Raw genomic sequence first — 18,144 nt, forward strand, 5'->3', positions numbered from 1 at the left:
AAGTTCTCTCAATCTAGACTCATAATTGGAATTTTGTTTCTGTTTGTTGGTCCATAGGTTGTGATATGAAAATGTTGGGGTTCAGAGTCAACGGCCAAGAAAGAATACTTGAGATGTCTTCGATGTATAAAGATGGTTTTATTAAAGCACGGGGACACGGCCCATGGGCAGAAAGGCTGCCCTGGTACCGTGAGGAGCAGTTAATTATATACTATGGAGCTGGGGGAAAATCCAAGGGGATTTTCATATGCTAAAGAAGACTCATAGGATCCTGGAGACCTAGCTATTGTCAAGCTAAGGTTGTTTTTCCCTCTAGCAAAGCATTAATGTTAAGACAGTTGGGAGTTCCTGGAGGAAGGTCATACTCTGCTTGCCTCAAGTATTTGTCAATGGGCTGCAGGTTATAAGGACATTTAATTTTATCTACATTTCCTTCTGCCTTTGTTCTCCACATCAGTTAGAATACTAGCTATTCTTCAGCAGGGAAAACAGATAGTCTGCTACTGAAATCGGTGCTGGTAGTTTTGAGTGCATGAGGTAATCTCCAACTCCAGACCCTAAAGATGCCCATAAAGTGGTTCTTCTTTGCCTCTGGGACTCCTCTTCCGTGAACTATTTTGGTAATATATTCTAATTGATTCAGAATCTTTTTCTCTTGTTCTTTGAACAATACTCCCCTTAAATTTCTCTGGTGGTATCTATTACTACTAGTATTGATAATGAGAGTTAATAGCATTTGACTTACTAAATGCCTGATACTACTTTACATATTAAATATTCTTATAATTTCCACTTTAATATTTTGAGTAAATTATTATTGTTATTATTCTCATTGTACAGATGAGGAAATCAAAGCATAGAGAGAACATAATTTGCCCAAGTTCTTATAGTAACTAGGTGACCTGGGATTTAAACCCAGGTTGTCTGACTCAAGAGCCCAAGCTCTTAACTGTATGCTTTATTGACTCCCCTCAAAGCAGCATTCCCAGTGGTTGACAGGCTTGCTTGATTTAAGTCCCATAGCCTTAGCCAAATCCCCAGCCCCCTTGCACCTGGGCAAACAGAGCAGGAGTAGCTTTGAGTCCAATTTGACCTCCACTCTCCATCCATTTCTTTAAAACCTTGGTGGTCTTAGAAGAGTTTAACACTGGATTTTATTTTGTAGCCTTACAAATGGGTTTCTTAGGCTTCCTCAATTTAATTAAGTCAGAGTGTTGTGTGTGTTTGATTCCCAGTTTGGACCCAGAATAGGTCTATTAATCCTTTGAATCATGTCTAGTCAATGAATACTCCTTTAACCTTTGGTCTAACAGCCTAGTAGTCAAGGTAAAAGTCTACTCTTAACTCACTTCTAAAGGAATGATTTTAATAAAAGGCACAACTGTCTTTCACAGTTAGGTGTAAAATCTTGGAAAAATATAATCCAAATAACTCTGGGCCACCTTGATTCTTGCCTCTGCCTGTCAAGACCCCAATAACAAAACAAAATTAATAAACCACTCCTTGTCCACATCCAGAAACATCAAAGAATATTGTAGATCTTTGTGGTATGTTTCCCTAGAGTTGGCCCAGGGGTTTTTAACCAATATATCAAATAGAACACACCCTTATCCCTCTTTCTTGCTCTTTCAGGCTGCTGAAGCCCATGCTCAGTGACCCTTGTTATCACATGGAAACTTTTCTTGTTATCACATGATGCTCTACATTCTGAATGTGTTCTCTGCAGGAGACAGCTCTTGGAATTTTCATGAATAAAATTATCCGCCATGTTTTACTGGGATATAGGAAGCTTAGGTGTTATGGGATTCAAACTCAGTCCTGAGAGCTCAGGAAATGTGGCTGAAGGACGTTAACATTTCAGCTGAGACTTGTAGGAAGAGGAAGAATAGTTTTCCAGGTAAAACAAAGAGGAGGAGGCAGGAGGTAAATGGGAGAAGAAATATATTATTTGGAAAAGTCCTGTCTCCACTCAAAACTATGATATGTGAACCCCAAAGAAGAGAATCTGTTTGGACCCTTTAGCCAAAGGCATTTTCCAGTGGAAGTTTGTCATGGAAAAGCTTTTTTTTAGAATCTTTGGGCAAGAAGAAATGGTAAGGAATATTCTAAGCAGTCCACTTCTAAACTTACTATCCTACTTAAAATTGTATGCATCATACAGAGTAAAAATGACCTGAATCTTACTGTTCCCATATCACTTTCAATTGAATGTTATTGTTAGTACTTTCCAGCTCATTGTTCCTGTGTATCCAGTTGGTATAGTCCAGTTTTTGTTGGTTTTGTTTTGCTTTGTTTTGTTTTTACTTTCCTTTCTCCTTTCTGCTACTTAACTTTGGTCCACTCAGTCATCCGTTCAGACTTCTACCAGAGAAGGAGAAAGAAATGAATCAGTTTTACTTTTTTAGATGACTACTTTATTAAATGTTTCGATGAGAAAGTTGGTGAAAAATATTGGATTGCTAGATAATGCAAGGCTTTTTGAGTTTCTGGATTTCATTAATAACAACTCCCCTTTGTTGCCACAGGTATTTAGTATTCTGTATCTTATTGTTATATTACTAAAAAGTGTCATTTAAAGTTGTTTCCTGTTAAACATCTCTGAGGATTAGGGAGTACCAAACAGAACTTCTTAACCACTTAATTTTTCTTTTTGAATTCTGTTTTTTTGAATTTAGATTCAGAAAGAAGGCAGATAAGACCTTGAGTTCTTTGATAAAGGCACTGGTATTGTAAATTATTTCTAGATCCTTTCACCTTCTTAAAAATTTTTGTGTTAGTATTGAAAATTGAGATACTGTAGTGTTACAGAGGCATTGCACATTTAGTTAGTTATGCCAGGTGGTGTGTAGGAGGTGAGGGACATAGTTCTAATACACTCAGTTTGAAGGATGGGTTTCCTTTGTGCAGAAAAAGTTAACCGGGTACCAAATGAAGCAAGTCCTGTTCATTTTCTTTTTTTCTTTATGAGGAGTTCTGGTGTGCTGACACTTAAATATGAATTAATAGAGTAGAATGTGGTCTTTGGCTAGAGGTGATGAACATACACACCAAAAATTGGTAAAGGACTTTGGTCCATATATTTATTTTAAATATTTAAGGAAGAATGAGAGAATGAGAAGCCAAAGCTGGTCAGATTATAACTTACCTAGTATTCAGAATGTTATATCAAATTAGAGTGTGATAGAAGCTCTTTTATCTTTCTTCCATTTTATTTGTTTTTTTCTTACCTCTCTCCTCCAAATCAGAAAAAAAAAATGACCATGATGTGTGTAACTTGATAGTGGATCTTATCAAATGGCTCCAAAGGATCAAAATAAAAATACATCCAAATTGAGAGGAGAGGATGTAGCAATGTTCAGAATTTCAGTGGAGAGGAAAGTGCTAACCAGACAGTCATAACACAGGATGTTTTCCTGTATGTATTTGTATTTATATGAAATTTTTATTTCTCTGGACCTAAACATGTAGGGCTTTGAAATTAGGAAATACTAATTATAAACACATGCCCTAATTAATTTGTATTCTCCAGTATTTTTCTTGATCAAATTAAGTTGGTTATACATACACACATGTATAGGTATATATGGATATATGCAAACACATATGTATTATAGCCAGTTTTTCTTATATTTAGTATTAAAATTTATTTTTAGAGTTAATTTAATTAGCATATTACTGTTTCTTGAATGAAAATAACTTTTTAAAAGTAATAAAAATATTATATTATTATATTTAGTCCCGAACATCTCAGAATATGGAAGAAAATTTATTCCTTTCAGTCTACTCATTTGAATCTTATTCCTTTTAAGAAAACCTCTCATTCACAGATGACATGCTCTCTGTTTAGGACCACGTTTCTCCTGAAAAAATAAACAGTAGCCTTTCTATTAAAAAATACCTTTCTGAGTTTCTAAAACATTTTTAAAAATTCCAAAGATATCAAATATCCACAGAAGATTGAAAATGGAGTCTTTGAATTTCCCATTGGGAAGTACATCTTGTCAGAAAAATATTTTCCTTAATATTTTTTTCTTTCTGAAAATCTACTCTTTTCTTTTCTAAGGGTTAAGTGAATCGGTTTATGTAAAATGAGACTTGAACCATTACCATGTCTCAAAGGAAACTTTCCCCTTGAGACTTGAAAAGTTTAATTTATAAGGAAATAAGTCTCTGTCTCTGTCTCTGTCTCTCTCTTTCTGGTGGTGGGGGGTGGTGAGGTGTTTCCTGATTTGGATTGTTATGGTAAATTTAGGAATTGTAAGTACATTTATATGTATTTGTTTACCTGTGCGCATGCACACACACACACACACACACAAACACACACGAAGTTTACCAAGAAAGTGTGTACTACTTTGTGCTTTGGTATAAGCTGAGGGCACTTAAGGAGGCAGGATACTACCTTTGTGATTATAATCAGGCAGTACTCACTGAGATAACATGACTTCTAGAATATAGAACCTGTGCTCTAGGAATATCATGGACATAATTACATCTCTTAAGTGTTTTGAGAGGAGTGGTCATAATCAAGGGATTCACTTAAATTCTCCTAATACAGAGAGGCCACAAATTAAATTGAAGCAAATTTTAAATTCTTTTGTGGGATCATTATTAATGTAAAGGTAAAGGAAGCTTTCTAGGAAACCTAAAGTTTTAGAATATCTAACTTTTGAGACATAAGCTCAGTATTTCACATACACTTTAATATAGAGTAACTCAATTTTTTAGGAGGTGTTGGGAAACCATCCTGATAGCTATCCACGGTTGGGATCAGTAAAGTCTTTAAAGACAAATAGTATATGAATTCTGTGTTGTGTTTTTTAACATAAAGATTAATTTTCGAATATATATTTGTTTTATACCTTCAACCATCTGCAGTCACTTCAAATGTCTGAGGCCATTTCTACTTTTCCTTATTGGTTTGTTGCTAGGTAAGTGATAACGCTGGTTGTCATTTTTAACAGCCACATGAGGTCATGTCTGTTTCCATGCCAACAGATCCTCTTGGGAGAGTATTTTCAGTAAAAGCCCGGAGGTGATGACTCCTTTGCAGCTCCAGTGTTGCCAGCGCTTGGTTGAACTTTGTAAACAGTGCCTGCTAGTGGTTTACAAATACGCAACTGACTCAAGAGGATCACTCTCAGGCATTGGTACTGATTGGGGTAATTCCAGGTACTTGTTTACATTTCTACACCCTGTGAGTTTTATATAAAGTAATGCCACGGTGCAGTTTGAAATTGAAAGTCTCTTTTTATTTTTATATAGTTAGAGAAAAAGCTAAAGACCGAAAATTCATACATGCTGTTATCTACAAAAGACTTTTAATTTGCACCATCTTTACCTTTAAAGGACCAAACAAGGACAGCAACCACAAACCTGAAGGTGACAGAAATAACTTACTTGGAAATGAGATTATTTGGCTTATATAATTTTGCTTTCAAATGCCGAGTAAAAGCATCCAAAAATGGTCATAAACTTGACTTTTGTCACCAATAGGGAGATTTCAAATTTATCCTTCAGCCTAATAAGTTGAGAAGATGCCTTTAGTTTAATCTTTACTCCCTTCATCATGACACGCATCTATGGGAGGTGAATTTTGTTAAGTTCCATTTAAAAATTGAATTTTAATAAATACTGTCCAGTAAAAATAGGTAGTTTTCCAAATCATGAAAAAGAATATTGTTTTTAAGCTGCAAAAATATGCAGATTGAAAAAATAGTACATTTTAGCATTTCTCTGTACAATCATAGTGCCCAATAGAATTAAAGAGGAACACGTGACTTTATTTTTAGTATGTATAAGTTACAGTACTCCTCCGGATAGAAGAGAATAAATCTTGACTTTGAAAAACTAAGTGATAGTCAAATGATGATAGTATTCAACTAACCCTGAATAGGCAATGAGGAGAAAAAACCCACCATAGCTGGGATTGTCTTTTGAAACACCTAGAAATTGATCTGTTTATTAAAGAGATCATAGGAAGTATATAATAAAGCTAACTTTTTGCAAAACTGATCTGCAACAGCAGAATGGCTTGGAGTATATTTCACAGAAAGTGTTGAAAGATGTATTTTTTTTTTAAAGATTTTATTTATTTATTTGACAGAGACACAGCGAGAGAGGGAACACAAGCAGGGGAGAGGGAGAGGGAGAAGCAGGCTTCCTGTGGAGCAGGGAGCCCGATGCAGGGCTCGATCCCAGGACCCTGGGACCATGACCTGAGCCAAAGGCAGACGCTTAACGACTGAGCCACCCAGGCACCCGAAAGATGTATTTTTAATCTTTGTTTGTTTTGGATTCTGACATTATATTATTGTCGAACCTTTAACATATTTTAACTACTCTCCCCCTGCAAATAGAAGCTGAGTGATCACAACAATGATAGAGGTAAAGCTAGCCATTAATATTTGAAATATGTAAATATCAAATTCAATCAAATATCAATATTCTACAGTTTAATGGTTTGACTGAAGCAAATTATTGAAATAAAACTTACATTACTTTCATTAATATTTTCGTATGATTTAAAAGAATGATGGTCATCATTAAGACATTACAGCATATAAATGAGGTGGTTTCACTTTAAGGAGTGATATACTCTGGGAGCATGATCAGGAAAATCTTAAGTTTCAGTCTAGGAAGGATGGTTTCAAACTCTTCAATGTTACTCTTGCGATTATAGATTTTGTAACACATTTTCTATTGAAGGCTCTTGTAATTTTTGTAGGTGGGCAAAACAGACTGAGGTCACTCTGGAGGAAGAAGTTACACCTTACAATTGTGTGAGGCCTTTTTATTTTCTTCCTTTTCTGGTGGTCAGAAGAGATATTCCTACTCTGGAATCTTGAGTTCTGGACTTCTGATAAATGCTCAGTATAACCCCAGTATGATGATTATAAGCATTCTGGGGGGAGAGGGGTTAGTAAAACACACCCTTTATTCCTGCCCAAGTTCAGAACCATTTGAGAGAGAAATGTAGGACTCAGACAGATGATCATCAGGATGTAGCTTCATTACTGAGTAAAGCCACACTGAGGGACAATGGTGTAGATCTGAGCCAAGTGAGTTCTCTAAAATTGAATTCTAGAATTAAATGTACTGATCCAATCATGGGCAGAGCTAGATCAAACCAAATCTTCCACTAACACTACCCCATAAAGTCTAGTTCTGTTAGTGTTGGCTAGTGAACTAGTAAGAATGCATCCTTTCTGCAGATAGGCTGATCCAATAAGAGAAAGGGACTGAGCCAAGCGTACCTGGTTCCTTCTTTTAAACCTGAAAATCAGATAACTCACTTCTGGTAAAAGGCCAGAAATTTGGTGGAAATTCTTCTACTTGGAAACACAAGGAGGAGAGAGAAATAAATATCTAGCTATTAAAACCCAAGTCAATGTCACATTAATTTAAAAACATGCGAAAACTGGCCATATTTTCTTTCCCTTATCAATTAGGAACCTATAGCTTTTTACTTTATATGTAGAATTCACTTAATTTGATATTTATTAATAGATAGATAAATTTCATTTATGAAGTGTACCTAATAAAGTATAAATTAATATTTATAAATTAATATATATGCCTAATATAAATAATATATGAGGTATACCTAAATATTTTATGAGGAGATATATATTTAGGTAATTTATCTGTAAAATTAAAAGAGAAGAAAATAGAGATAACATCAGTGAAGTTTATGGACCATATTTACCTTGACCAAAGATCTGCATGATCTTTCTAAAGAGACTTTAAGGTATACATGCCACCCATGCCATGGAACAGAGTAACCTTGAATCTTGAAGTCTTAGAAAAATAATAACTTAATAGGCATACCAAGTGGAAAGCCATTTCTCAGAGGTAGACTCATAACTAAGCAAGTAAAACTGATAAATAAACCCAGATATATATATGATATATATATATGAAACTAGAGTTCTTGGGACCAGCTCCATACTTTAACTATACTTATTTGGGAAGCTTTGGGATCTCCAAATACTTTGTATCATCAACATCTCTGTGTTTCTGTATTTCATGTACTGAACTTCCATATAAGCTCATTTCACAAGGGGTTTCATGGTTAAAAACATTTTTAAAAACCACTGGGTTCAAACTTCTGCCTTTGGTAATAGAGCACTGGGTTTTTGGACAAATCCTCCCTTTTTTAAAAATTTTTTTACTTATTGTTTATTTTTAAATATTTTATTTTTATTTTATTTTATTATTATTATTATGGCTTTTATTTTTAAATAATCTCTATACCCAATGTGGGGCTCGAACTCACAATGTGGAGATCAGGAGTCCACCACTCCACTGACTGAGCCAGACAGGCGCCCCTCAGATGGTGGGGAAAAGCCACAGGCCCTCTGGTGGGATCCCCTTCTTCCTACACGGACTGGAACCCAATTTTGGATGTTTGTGCCAGTGGCCAAGAAGTTCCTCCTGCTCATTCACAGGAGGCTCCCCATCTCACTTTCACATTTCCTTAACCTCCATCCAGGTTCCTGGTAGGAGATGAAGGGAGAAAGCTGTGCTTTTACTCAGAGAGCTGGAGCCCTGGAGGCAGGAAACCTGTGTTCTTTCATTCATTCATTCAACAAACTTGTATTGAACTCCTGTGGGCACTGGAAATACAGCTTGGAACTAGACAGACAGATGCAGTTTCTGCCCTCATGGAGTATGGTTTATAGTGTGTGTCTGCCCTCGGCTTCAGAGTGAGCCTCCTCAGAGGCGGGGGAAGGAATTCAGCCAGGAAGGTGGGCGTCCGTCCCTCATGACTTGAACCTGTGGGTTTCAGGCGAAGGGACCGTTTCCCCCCCCTCCCAGGGATAGAAGGTAACTAGTGGATGTGCGGGCGAGCAGGTGGGCCAGGGTGTGCGCCAGAGGGGCGGTCTTTCGGGGTCCTCCCTAGATCTGGACAAATCCTCCCTTTAATGACAACTAGAAAATCTAGACAAAATATCAAAACCTTGCTTGAAGACATTAGAGTGTTAATCAGGTACTTAGTGAGAGCTTGTTAAACTGAGTAATACTTGTTTTTTAAAATTTTTATTGTTATGTTAATCACCATACATTACATCATTAGTTTTGGATGTAGTGTTCCATGATTCACTGTTTGTGCATAACACCCAGTGCTCCACGCAGAATGTGCCCTCTTTAATACCCATCACCAGGCTAACCCATCCCCCCACCCCTCCCCTCTAGAACCCTGTTTGTTTTTCAGAGTCCATCGTCTCTCATGGTTCGTCTCCCCCTCCGATTTCCCCCCCTTCATTCTTCCCTTCCTGCTATCTTCTTTTTTTTTTTTCTTAACATATATTGCATTATTTGTTTCAGAGGTACAGATCTGTGATTCAACCGTCTTGCACAATTCACAGCATAAACTGAGTAATACTTTTGATAGACTCATGGGCCTAAGGGAAAAAGTAGGAGTTCAAGGCCTGCCAAAGATGGGGATGTTGGTGAATATCCTAGATTCCTAGGAGTAACAGTGTTCCCAGTGTTTTGCAAGGCTAAAGTTAACAGAATTACAAGGAAAAAGTAGGCAAATCTACAACCATAGATGGAGATTTTGATATATATATATGTATATGTATTGTGATACATATATAGCACACCAAGCACACCAGGAACTTTTATAAAAGTCTATCATATAGTATAATAATAAAACATATTTCAACCAATGTCAGAAGACTTAAATCATACAGAGGTTTTTTTTTTTCTGACCCCATGCCATTAGGCTAGAAAACAAAAGCAAAAATTATAATTGGAATATCCATACTTTGGAAGGATAAAAAAATATACTTTTAATTACCTCATGAATCAAAGAAATCATAATGGACACAAGAAAATATTTTGAACTGGATGATAACACAAATATTACAAACAAAAAATTGTAGTATGTAGACAAATCATTATTATAGGCATATTTGTAGACTTACATGAACATATTAGGCAAGAGGAAAGGCAAAAATTAAATGACATCAGCAACCATTTTGAAAAGTGACAAAATGACATTAAAACAAACCCAAAGAATATAGAGAAAGGAAATAAAAATGACAGCAGAAATTAATAATATAATAAACAGAATAAAGAAGATCAACATGGCCAACAATGTGTTTTTGAAAATACTAATAAAATTGATAAACAACTGGTGAGACTGATCAAGAATATGAGAGGAAATAGTTTACATCAAGAACAAAGATAGGGTTAGCCTGGTGATGGGTATTAAGGAGGGTATGTACTGCATGGAGCACTGGGTGTTATATGAAAACAATGAAGCATGGATCACTACATCAAAAACTAATGATGTATTGTATGGTGACTAACATAACATGATAAAATAAATTTTAAAAAAAGAACAAAGATAGAGACATCACTACAAACCTACAAATATTGAAAATTTTATAAGAAAATATGAACAATTTCATGCTGATAAATTTGGTAATTTAGATTAAGTTAACAAATCCCTGGAAAAACACATTACCAAAAATGACAAAATTTCTTGTTAGAAAGTCCTATATAGAAAATACTAAATAGTCTTAGCTATTGAAGAAATTGAATCAGTAATTAAAAACCCTCTCACAAAGATAATTCCAGATTCACAGGTCTTCACTATTCAATTCTGTTAAACCCATCCAGAGAACAGAAAAGGAGGGGACATCCTCCACCTTGTTTAATGAAGCTCCCATACCTTTGATACTAAAACCAACCAAGATATGTCAAAGGATAGTGAAAGTTCATTGTTACTCCTGAACATAGATGCAGAAGTCTTAAATAAAATACCAGCAAAATAAACCCGGAACTTTAAATTGGATAATGTATTGTGACCAACTTCTGTTTACTGCATCAATTTAAAGGGTGCAATAACATTAAAAAGTGACCAATGTGATTTTAATAGAATAAAAGATCATTTCAAAAGATACAGATAAATCACTTGATAGAATTCAGTATATATTCATGTTTTTAAAAAATGTTTAGCAAGCTAGAAACAAAAGGGAAATTCCTTAATCTAATAAAGAATAACTACCCAAAACCTATAACAAACATACCTAATGATGAAATGTTGAAGGCTTTCCTTCTGAGATGAGGAGCAAGACAAGATTGCCTGTTATTACTACTTCTATTTAACATTGTAGTAGTGGTCCTCGTTGGTTCAATAAGGCAAGTAAAAGAAATAAAAGGCACTAAACTGAAACTAATGGATATGATGGTGTTCGTAGAAATCTAAATAAATCTACAGATAAATTATTAAGTAAATTTAACAAGTTTAATGAAATCAAAGTCAAGATAAGAAAATCAATTATATTTTTCCTATATCAACGGCAAACAGCAAGAATATGAAATTTTAGATATATCATTTTCAGTTGCATCAAAGAATAGTTAATACTTAGTAATAAATGTAACAAAAATGTGCAAGACTTTTATGTAGCAAAATGTAACATCTTTGGATCAATATCATCAAATGTCAGCTCTTAAATAGTTCTGAACATCTCTAAATGCAATGTAACCATAGTATAAATCTCAACAAATATTTGGGGGGAGGCACAGTCTTTGACCAAAGCTTGTTCTAACATTTATACAGAAAAACAAAGGGCCAAGAATAGATAAGACACGTTTGAAATAGAAAAATAAAATGGCAGGACTTATTAACTGTAGTGCACTAGGACTTAGAATAAGTTAAGACAGTGTAATATTGTCAAAAGGATAGACCAATGAAACCATTCAGAAAAGTCCTAAGTAGACCCAGGCGTATATAGAGACTTGATTTATGAGAAAAGGAGGTACATTTGATTTATGACAAATGGGAGAAAGAAATTTGTTTTAAAAAATGATGCTGAGACACCTGGGTTTCTAAATAATAATGAAAAATAAAGAAACTTGATTTTACCCACACCATATGCAAAAATCATCTCCAATGATTTGACTACACAGATGTGAAAGGCAAAACTAAATATTACAGAAGATAATGCAGGAGAATATTTTCATGACTTTGAGGTATGCAAAGATTATAAAAAATAGGGCCAAAAAGTGCAGATCATAAATGATGAATTTTACTATATTAAAGTTAAGAATATCTATTCCATAGAAGATCCTGTTAAGAGGGTGAAAAAGCAAGTCGGTGAATGGAAGGCGGCATTTGCAACCCATTTATAACCTATATAAGATTCTTAGGTCAAAGAAGAACTCCCACAAAAGTCTAAGAAAAAAAATGAGCACTCTATAAAAAAATGGGAAAGATACTGGGAAGAAGGGAGGGTGCTGAAATACAGGGCTCTGGGGTGCTAGGAATATTGTTATTTAACCCGGGCAGCAGTTATACAAGTAATCACTTTATAATATTCATGAAGCTGGACATTTATGTTTTATGCAATTTCAAATGCGTACTATACTTTACAATTGAGTTAAATACATGGTACCATTATGGCCCCAGGCTGTGATAGCTTGAAACATCTCTCTCAGAACAAGTATGGTCTTGCCTTGTGAGGCTGATGTTCATAACACGTAAATAATATTTCACCCTTGTGCACTATTTCATTCGCTTTATACTCTGTGAACTAGGCATGGAAGAAACTACTGGACTCTTTCCACAGATGAGAAAACTGAAAACTGAGGCCCGAAGAGGTGAAATGACTTCTCCAAATCCACATTGCTAGCTATGGCAGAGGTGGGCCTTGAAACTAGAGCTTCCCGCAACCCCTAGCCCAAATCAAAGTTAAAACAATGGAATGATCCACACTCACTAGGATGGCTATTATCCCCCAAATGCAAAATAATGTGTCGGTGAGAATATTGAGAAGTTGGAATCCTCGTGCACTGCACTCACTATCTCAGAATGTGAAATGATGTGGCTGCTATGGAAAAGTTTGCTAGTTCCTCAAAAAGTTAAATATAGAATTGCCGTATGACCCAGCAATTTCACTCCTGGGTATATACCCAAAAGAATTGAAAACAAGGACTCAAACTGATGCTTGTACAACAATGTTTATAGCAACATTACTCACAATAGCCGAAAGGTGGAAACTGTCCACCAACAGATGAATGGATAAATGCAATGTGATACAGACATACAATGCAATAGTATTCAGTCTATATAAAAGAATAAAATTCTGACACATGCTACAACATGGATGAACCTTGAAAGCAGGCTAATTAAATAAGCCAGACACAAAAGGACAAATATGGTATATGATTCCACTATATATGAGGTATCTAGAGAAGACAAATTCATAGAGACAGAAAGTAGAATAGAGCTTACCAGGGAATGGGGAGGAGGAAATGGGGATTTAGTGTTCGATGGGCAAGGAGTTTCTGTTTGGGATGAAAAAGATTACACAGCATTGTGAATGTACTTAATGCACTGAACTGTACACTTAAAAATGATAAAACTAGTAAGTTTCATGCTATATATATTATACCACAGTAGAAAAAAATTTAAAACACACGATAAATATTATGATGAACTTTATTTACCTTTGTTCCCAAACCAGGAAGCTGAGTTTATTTTGGGGGTATCAGGGGTCCTCATCTTACTCCAGGAAAATCTCAGAAGGTGGGTGTAGCTTGCGTTTTCAAGGCTAATTCCCTACTGGTCTTGAAATGTTCATGTTCTAGAGATCCTCCATGGTCAGTAATAAGTTGGTACATGACGGACCAATTCTACATCAAGTAGGAATTGGATAAATGCATGTTTTATGTCTATGTGATGGATATGTGAGGTATACACCTAGCCTCTGTGATGAGGAGTGAGGGTACATGTGCGAAGCAAATAGGGTAGTCTGAGGTATTTCTCAGCTATTAGTTACAAGTTAGCTATTTTTGTACATCAAAAGTAAGCTAGAATAAAGGTAAAGCTGTAAACTTTTCGCATTTTTTGGTGCTTTAATGCAAACTCTTTAGATAGATAGATAGATAGATAGATAGTCTATAAATGTACTTCCCAGAGATATTCTTCTTGCTAAAAACAATCAAATTGTATTATTTAATTTCATTGCAAAGAACATTTCAAAAATAATCTTTCATGTTCAGCTAGTAAGGGATCTCCCAAGAGATATTAATGGAGATATTAAGGCAAATAATCCATTGTGTTTCCTTTAATGCTTTAAAATATCCCACAGCACTTGCTTTAGGGAAACAAAGTGTTTCTTCCAATGTAATTTCATATGCTTTTTTTAGTTTATACTGAACTTTTTTTCTTACAGAAGTTTCATTTTAGCTTTTTCTGCTTCTTTTAAAAAGTTTAGGTTTGTGGATGTATAATCTTTTTCTACTTTCTAGGTTATTTTATACTTTGTAGTTTTGAAAAAATGAGTATAATCATTGTATTCATTAGTTTTGAAACTGAGATTCATACAGAGAAATGACAATATAGTATAGCTGCTAGGAGCACTGATTCTGGAGTTGGCACACATGGGTTTGAGTCCGAGCTCTGACATTTACTAGCTATGTAACTGTGGGCAAGACATTTGACCCCTGTATGCTTCAGTGTGTTCATCGATAAAAAACATACAATAATACCTACTGTATAGAATTGTTATGAGAAGTAAATGAGTTAATATTTGTAAAGCAGTTAGAATAGTGCTGAGCACATAGAAAACACTTAAGTATTACGTAGTGTTAAATAAAATAATACAGGTTAGCTGTAACCCTGGATTTTGTGCTTTTATTTTTCCTCTGTGGACTGGAGATCTTTAACTCAAAAGGATAGGTGAATGTTATAGTACTGTCAGCAGTAACCGTTGCTTGGAAATTCTTCAAAAGGAAGTTGGTAGAAATTATTGTTTACTCTGATAATTATCAGTATAGTCAGAATGCATTTTCAATAGAAGGTAGAATAACTCTCAACTAATAAAAAGTAGTGGATTTTGATCAAACACCTTATTTTCTTTTGTACCTTTGCCTTAGGTAGGAAGGGAGCCTTTTCATGACAGAAGATAGCAGATTAATCATCATGACTCCACTAGCTCTTGACATAATAATTAATCCATATAAATTACCCAAGTGATATTAAGAAAATAATTTAAATAATCTGTGATGTGAGAAATCAATTGTTTCATTACTCATCACCCATTGTGCAATTTTGATTTAATTTGGTTTGTTGTGTATTATTTTACTGCTCTATTAACTTAATGATTTGAGCAATTATTTATAGTTTGTGATACTAGGTAATAGATTTAGAAGATATTATTAGATAATTCATGATAAAATGATGTTTATGGATGTTATGGAGAATTCTTCCATTTTAATCTGAATGTCGTATGTAGCTTGATCATAATGAATTCATATTCTTCTACAAAATTCATATAACACAACTAAAAATGTAACTTTCCATTGGCATGGAGGTATAGTAGTATCAACATTATTTAATGTAGGATAGGTAGCTGATGGTACTCTTAGCCCTCAGTTTTGTTGTGTAGCTATGGAAATATGACAGTTGCTGGAAGATTCTAATGTAAAGTGAAAGAAATAAATGAGTTGATGCTCTGCCATTGTTTGTTTTTTCAAAAATTTCAAATCTCCTTCTATTGCTATTTCTGGTTTTGGAAATTCCTCATAGATGTCTTTGTCCTGATTTAATAGCATGTCCTTGTCATTACCAAGATTTATACTTTTAATAATAATGTTTATTTGCTTTTGCTCATGTGGATTTCCTTGTGGATTTCCATTTTTCTCTAGATATATAGATTGGAGTGGCCTAATGCTAATCAAAGTTTTTCCAGAGAGAAACAAATTATACAGGTGCACATTCTTATTTATAGTTACTTATTCTCAAATCTCTGAAAACTAAAAAGAAAGGAAGAGTAACTTTTTATTGGCAAATCTGACCTGACCTGAATTGACATGAAGTTATTTGTTGTTTTCATCTGTTTATTGTGAGTATTCATATGTTTCACTACAGAAATATTAATGGTTTGATTTCAGGATGCTGCACCAAGGCCTCAATGGAGATATTATGTTATATATAGTATATACACTCTATCATTCTAAAATCTGGAAAATTCATGTATTCTGAAATACATTTGGCTGTAAGGATTGCATGTAACCTGTAATCATGATTGTTTTTGGTGTTGTTATCATAAGAACCAGGTGGTCTAGGAATATAAATTTTACAATTATGAATTTTAGTCTTTAACTTTTTCTCTTAGATTACCTATAATCATAATACATTGATGAAATATTATTAAATTATAATTAATGGTTCCAACATCCTTGAAACAAACAATTATTGGTGATGTGGCTAGCCAAATTCTCATATCACATGTTTTTAAGAAATATTTGACTGGTTTCACATATTATTTATAGAGATTAATGATGAATTTCAAATTAACATGAGCTATGGAAATAGTTTCCTAGCATGTGAGTATAATGGCTCTTTATGGGATGTCTTGGGATACTAAGATCATATGTTGCATCTATATTCAGCTCTTTAGGTGAGGCTTTTATGGCCATCTTCCACCATCCCACCTCAGTCTGGAAGAGAACTTTTTTTTTTTTAATGTAGAATGCATTGTTGTTATAGTATTGTTTCTCATGTAGCATATATAAATTAACCACAGAACACTTTAGTGAGAGATGTTAATATTAACTTGTTTGTAAAGTATAATTTTTTAACTGTCATTTGTAGGTATTTATTACCAGGAAGTACACAATTCTTCATGAGAACACCAAACTACACCTTGAAATACAGTTCACCTGGAATGACTCGCTCCAATGTTTTGTTTACATCCCGATATGGCCATTTGTGAAACAGAAAGGAAGATTGCCATGGATTATGCATAATAGCAATTCATTTTTTTCCCTCCAATGTAAACATGCAAAGAAAGTGACCATTAAGTGCTGTTTTATGTATATATGACATATATGTGTGAAAATATATACATGTGCACTCAAATAACATATATATTTATTACCATATATGAAAGAAGAGTTAGCAGAAAACTGGATATAAGACTTAACCTTTCTGGAAATGTAATAAACCATTAAATTGTTTACACAAATATGTGAACGTCTAGAATTTGCTAGGTTTATAATTAATACCTTCCTACTAGAAATGTTATTTTTGCTGCAGAGTATATAAAACAAAATTGATCTTGAATATCCCATTTCAGTGTTAAATTATTTTCTAGATAATACTACTTTTGACTTGAAAAAGCATTAATAGTATAATACCTTATTAATTCTCTTATATATAGTAGCCATTTAAAATGAAAAACAAAGCTAGAAGCCTGGTGTTGCTTGATGATAGGATTAAATATAAAACGGGTTTATCATTACTGTAGCACACTTCAGAGTACTATAAAAATCTCAACCTGATTTTCCCAATGTTTTTATTCCTCTATGTGGAAATTTAGCTACTTGTGATAATGTACATTTTCAGTAAGGCTTTAGTAAGATCATATAGTGATCCAAAATGGAAGACAATCCAGTGGGTTACAAGTAAACAAAACGTAAACTAGCTTTTATTTTCTACTTTTCACTGGGAGTCACATAAAGGAACAGAAAATGATGTTAATAACAAAATCTTTCCATCTGATTTTTGTATCTCATACCATTCACTTTTATTTGGAAAGTATATCTCCAGTGGGTGCGTATGGTCAAATACAATTTCTTCTGTTCTTCAGAAGTAGAACAGTTGACATTTCAAACTCATTTTGGTGTTATAGGATAATGTGTCATACTTATTTTAGAAGTCTCTTAATGTTGAGACCAACTTACATGGTAAAATCTAATACAGTTTCACATTGCAGCATAGAAAATAATCTAATTATTGCAAATAGAAGATTCTGATTACTAGATATTATTAGTCATGGATGTACCCTTGAGAATTTTCTAAAATCAAAACAGGATGAAGTTTTCTTTGTGTCTGAAGTTATTATGCATACATTTCATAGCAATTTACTTCCTTTTCTTGCTTATAGTTTCAAAAACAATGAGTGAGCTTTCAGTTTTCCATAAAAATATAAACAGCACTATCACTGACATGGAAATCCTTAGAAATTACAATACTCATCTTTTAGAAGTTTCTTTAAACTTCTCCCAACAATCTTACTTTTTCACAGATGCTAATTATTGGAAAAATTTAGGAATGTTTTACCTTTTACTGTCCTAGAAACTACTTCCAGTAAATCAAGAAATGGCCCCAAAGCAGGA

The 18,144-nt window shown here is 34.2% G+C and overlaps 1 protein-coding gene across 1 annotated transcript in view; it reads left to right on the plus strand.

Annotated features, from left to right (window-relative positions):
- Positions 1 to 16,873, plus strand: part of TTLL7 (tubulin tyrosine ligase like 7) — a 91,349-nt gene extending 74,476 nt beyond the window's left edge. The window contains exons 19-20 of the mRNA XM_028102540.2: positions 4,999 to 5,172; positions 16,619 to 16,873. Coding sequence (XP_027958341.1) covers positions 4,999 to 5,172; positions 16,619 to 16,739 — 295 coding nt within the window. The 3' untranslated portion in view covers positions 16,740 to 16,873. The remainder of the gene's footprint in view (positions 1 to 4,998; positions 5,173 to 16,618) is intronic.
- The last annotated feature ends 1,271 nt before the right edge of the window (positions 16,874 to 18,144 follow it).

The sequence above is a fragment of the Eumetopias jubatus genome, unplaced genomic scaffold, assembly GCF_037043125.1.
Source record: "Eumetopias jubatus isolate StellerSeaLion01/CBP00866 unplaced genomic scaffold, mEumJub1_p1.0 scaffold_4, whole genome shotgun sequence".
Classification (NCBI taxonomy): domain Eukaryota; kingdom Metazoa; phylum Chordata; class Mammalia; order Carnivora; family Otariidae; genus Eumetopias; species Eumetopias jubatus.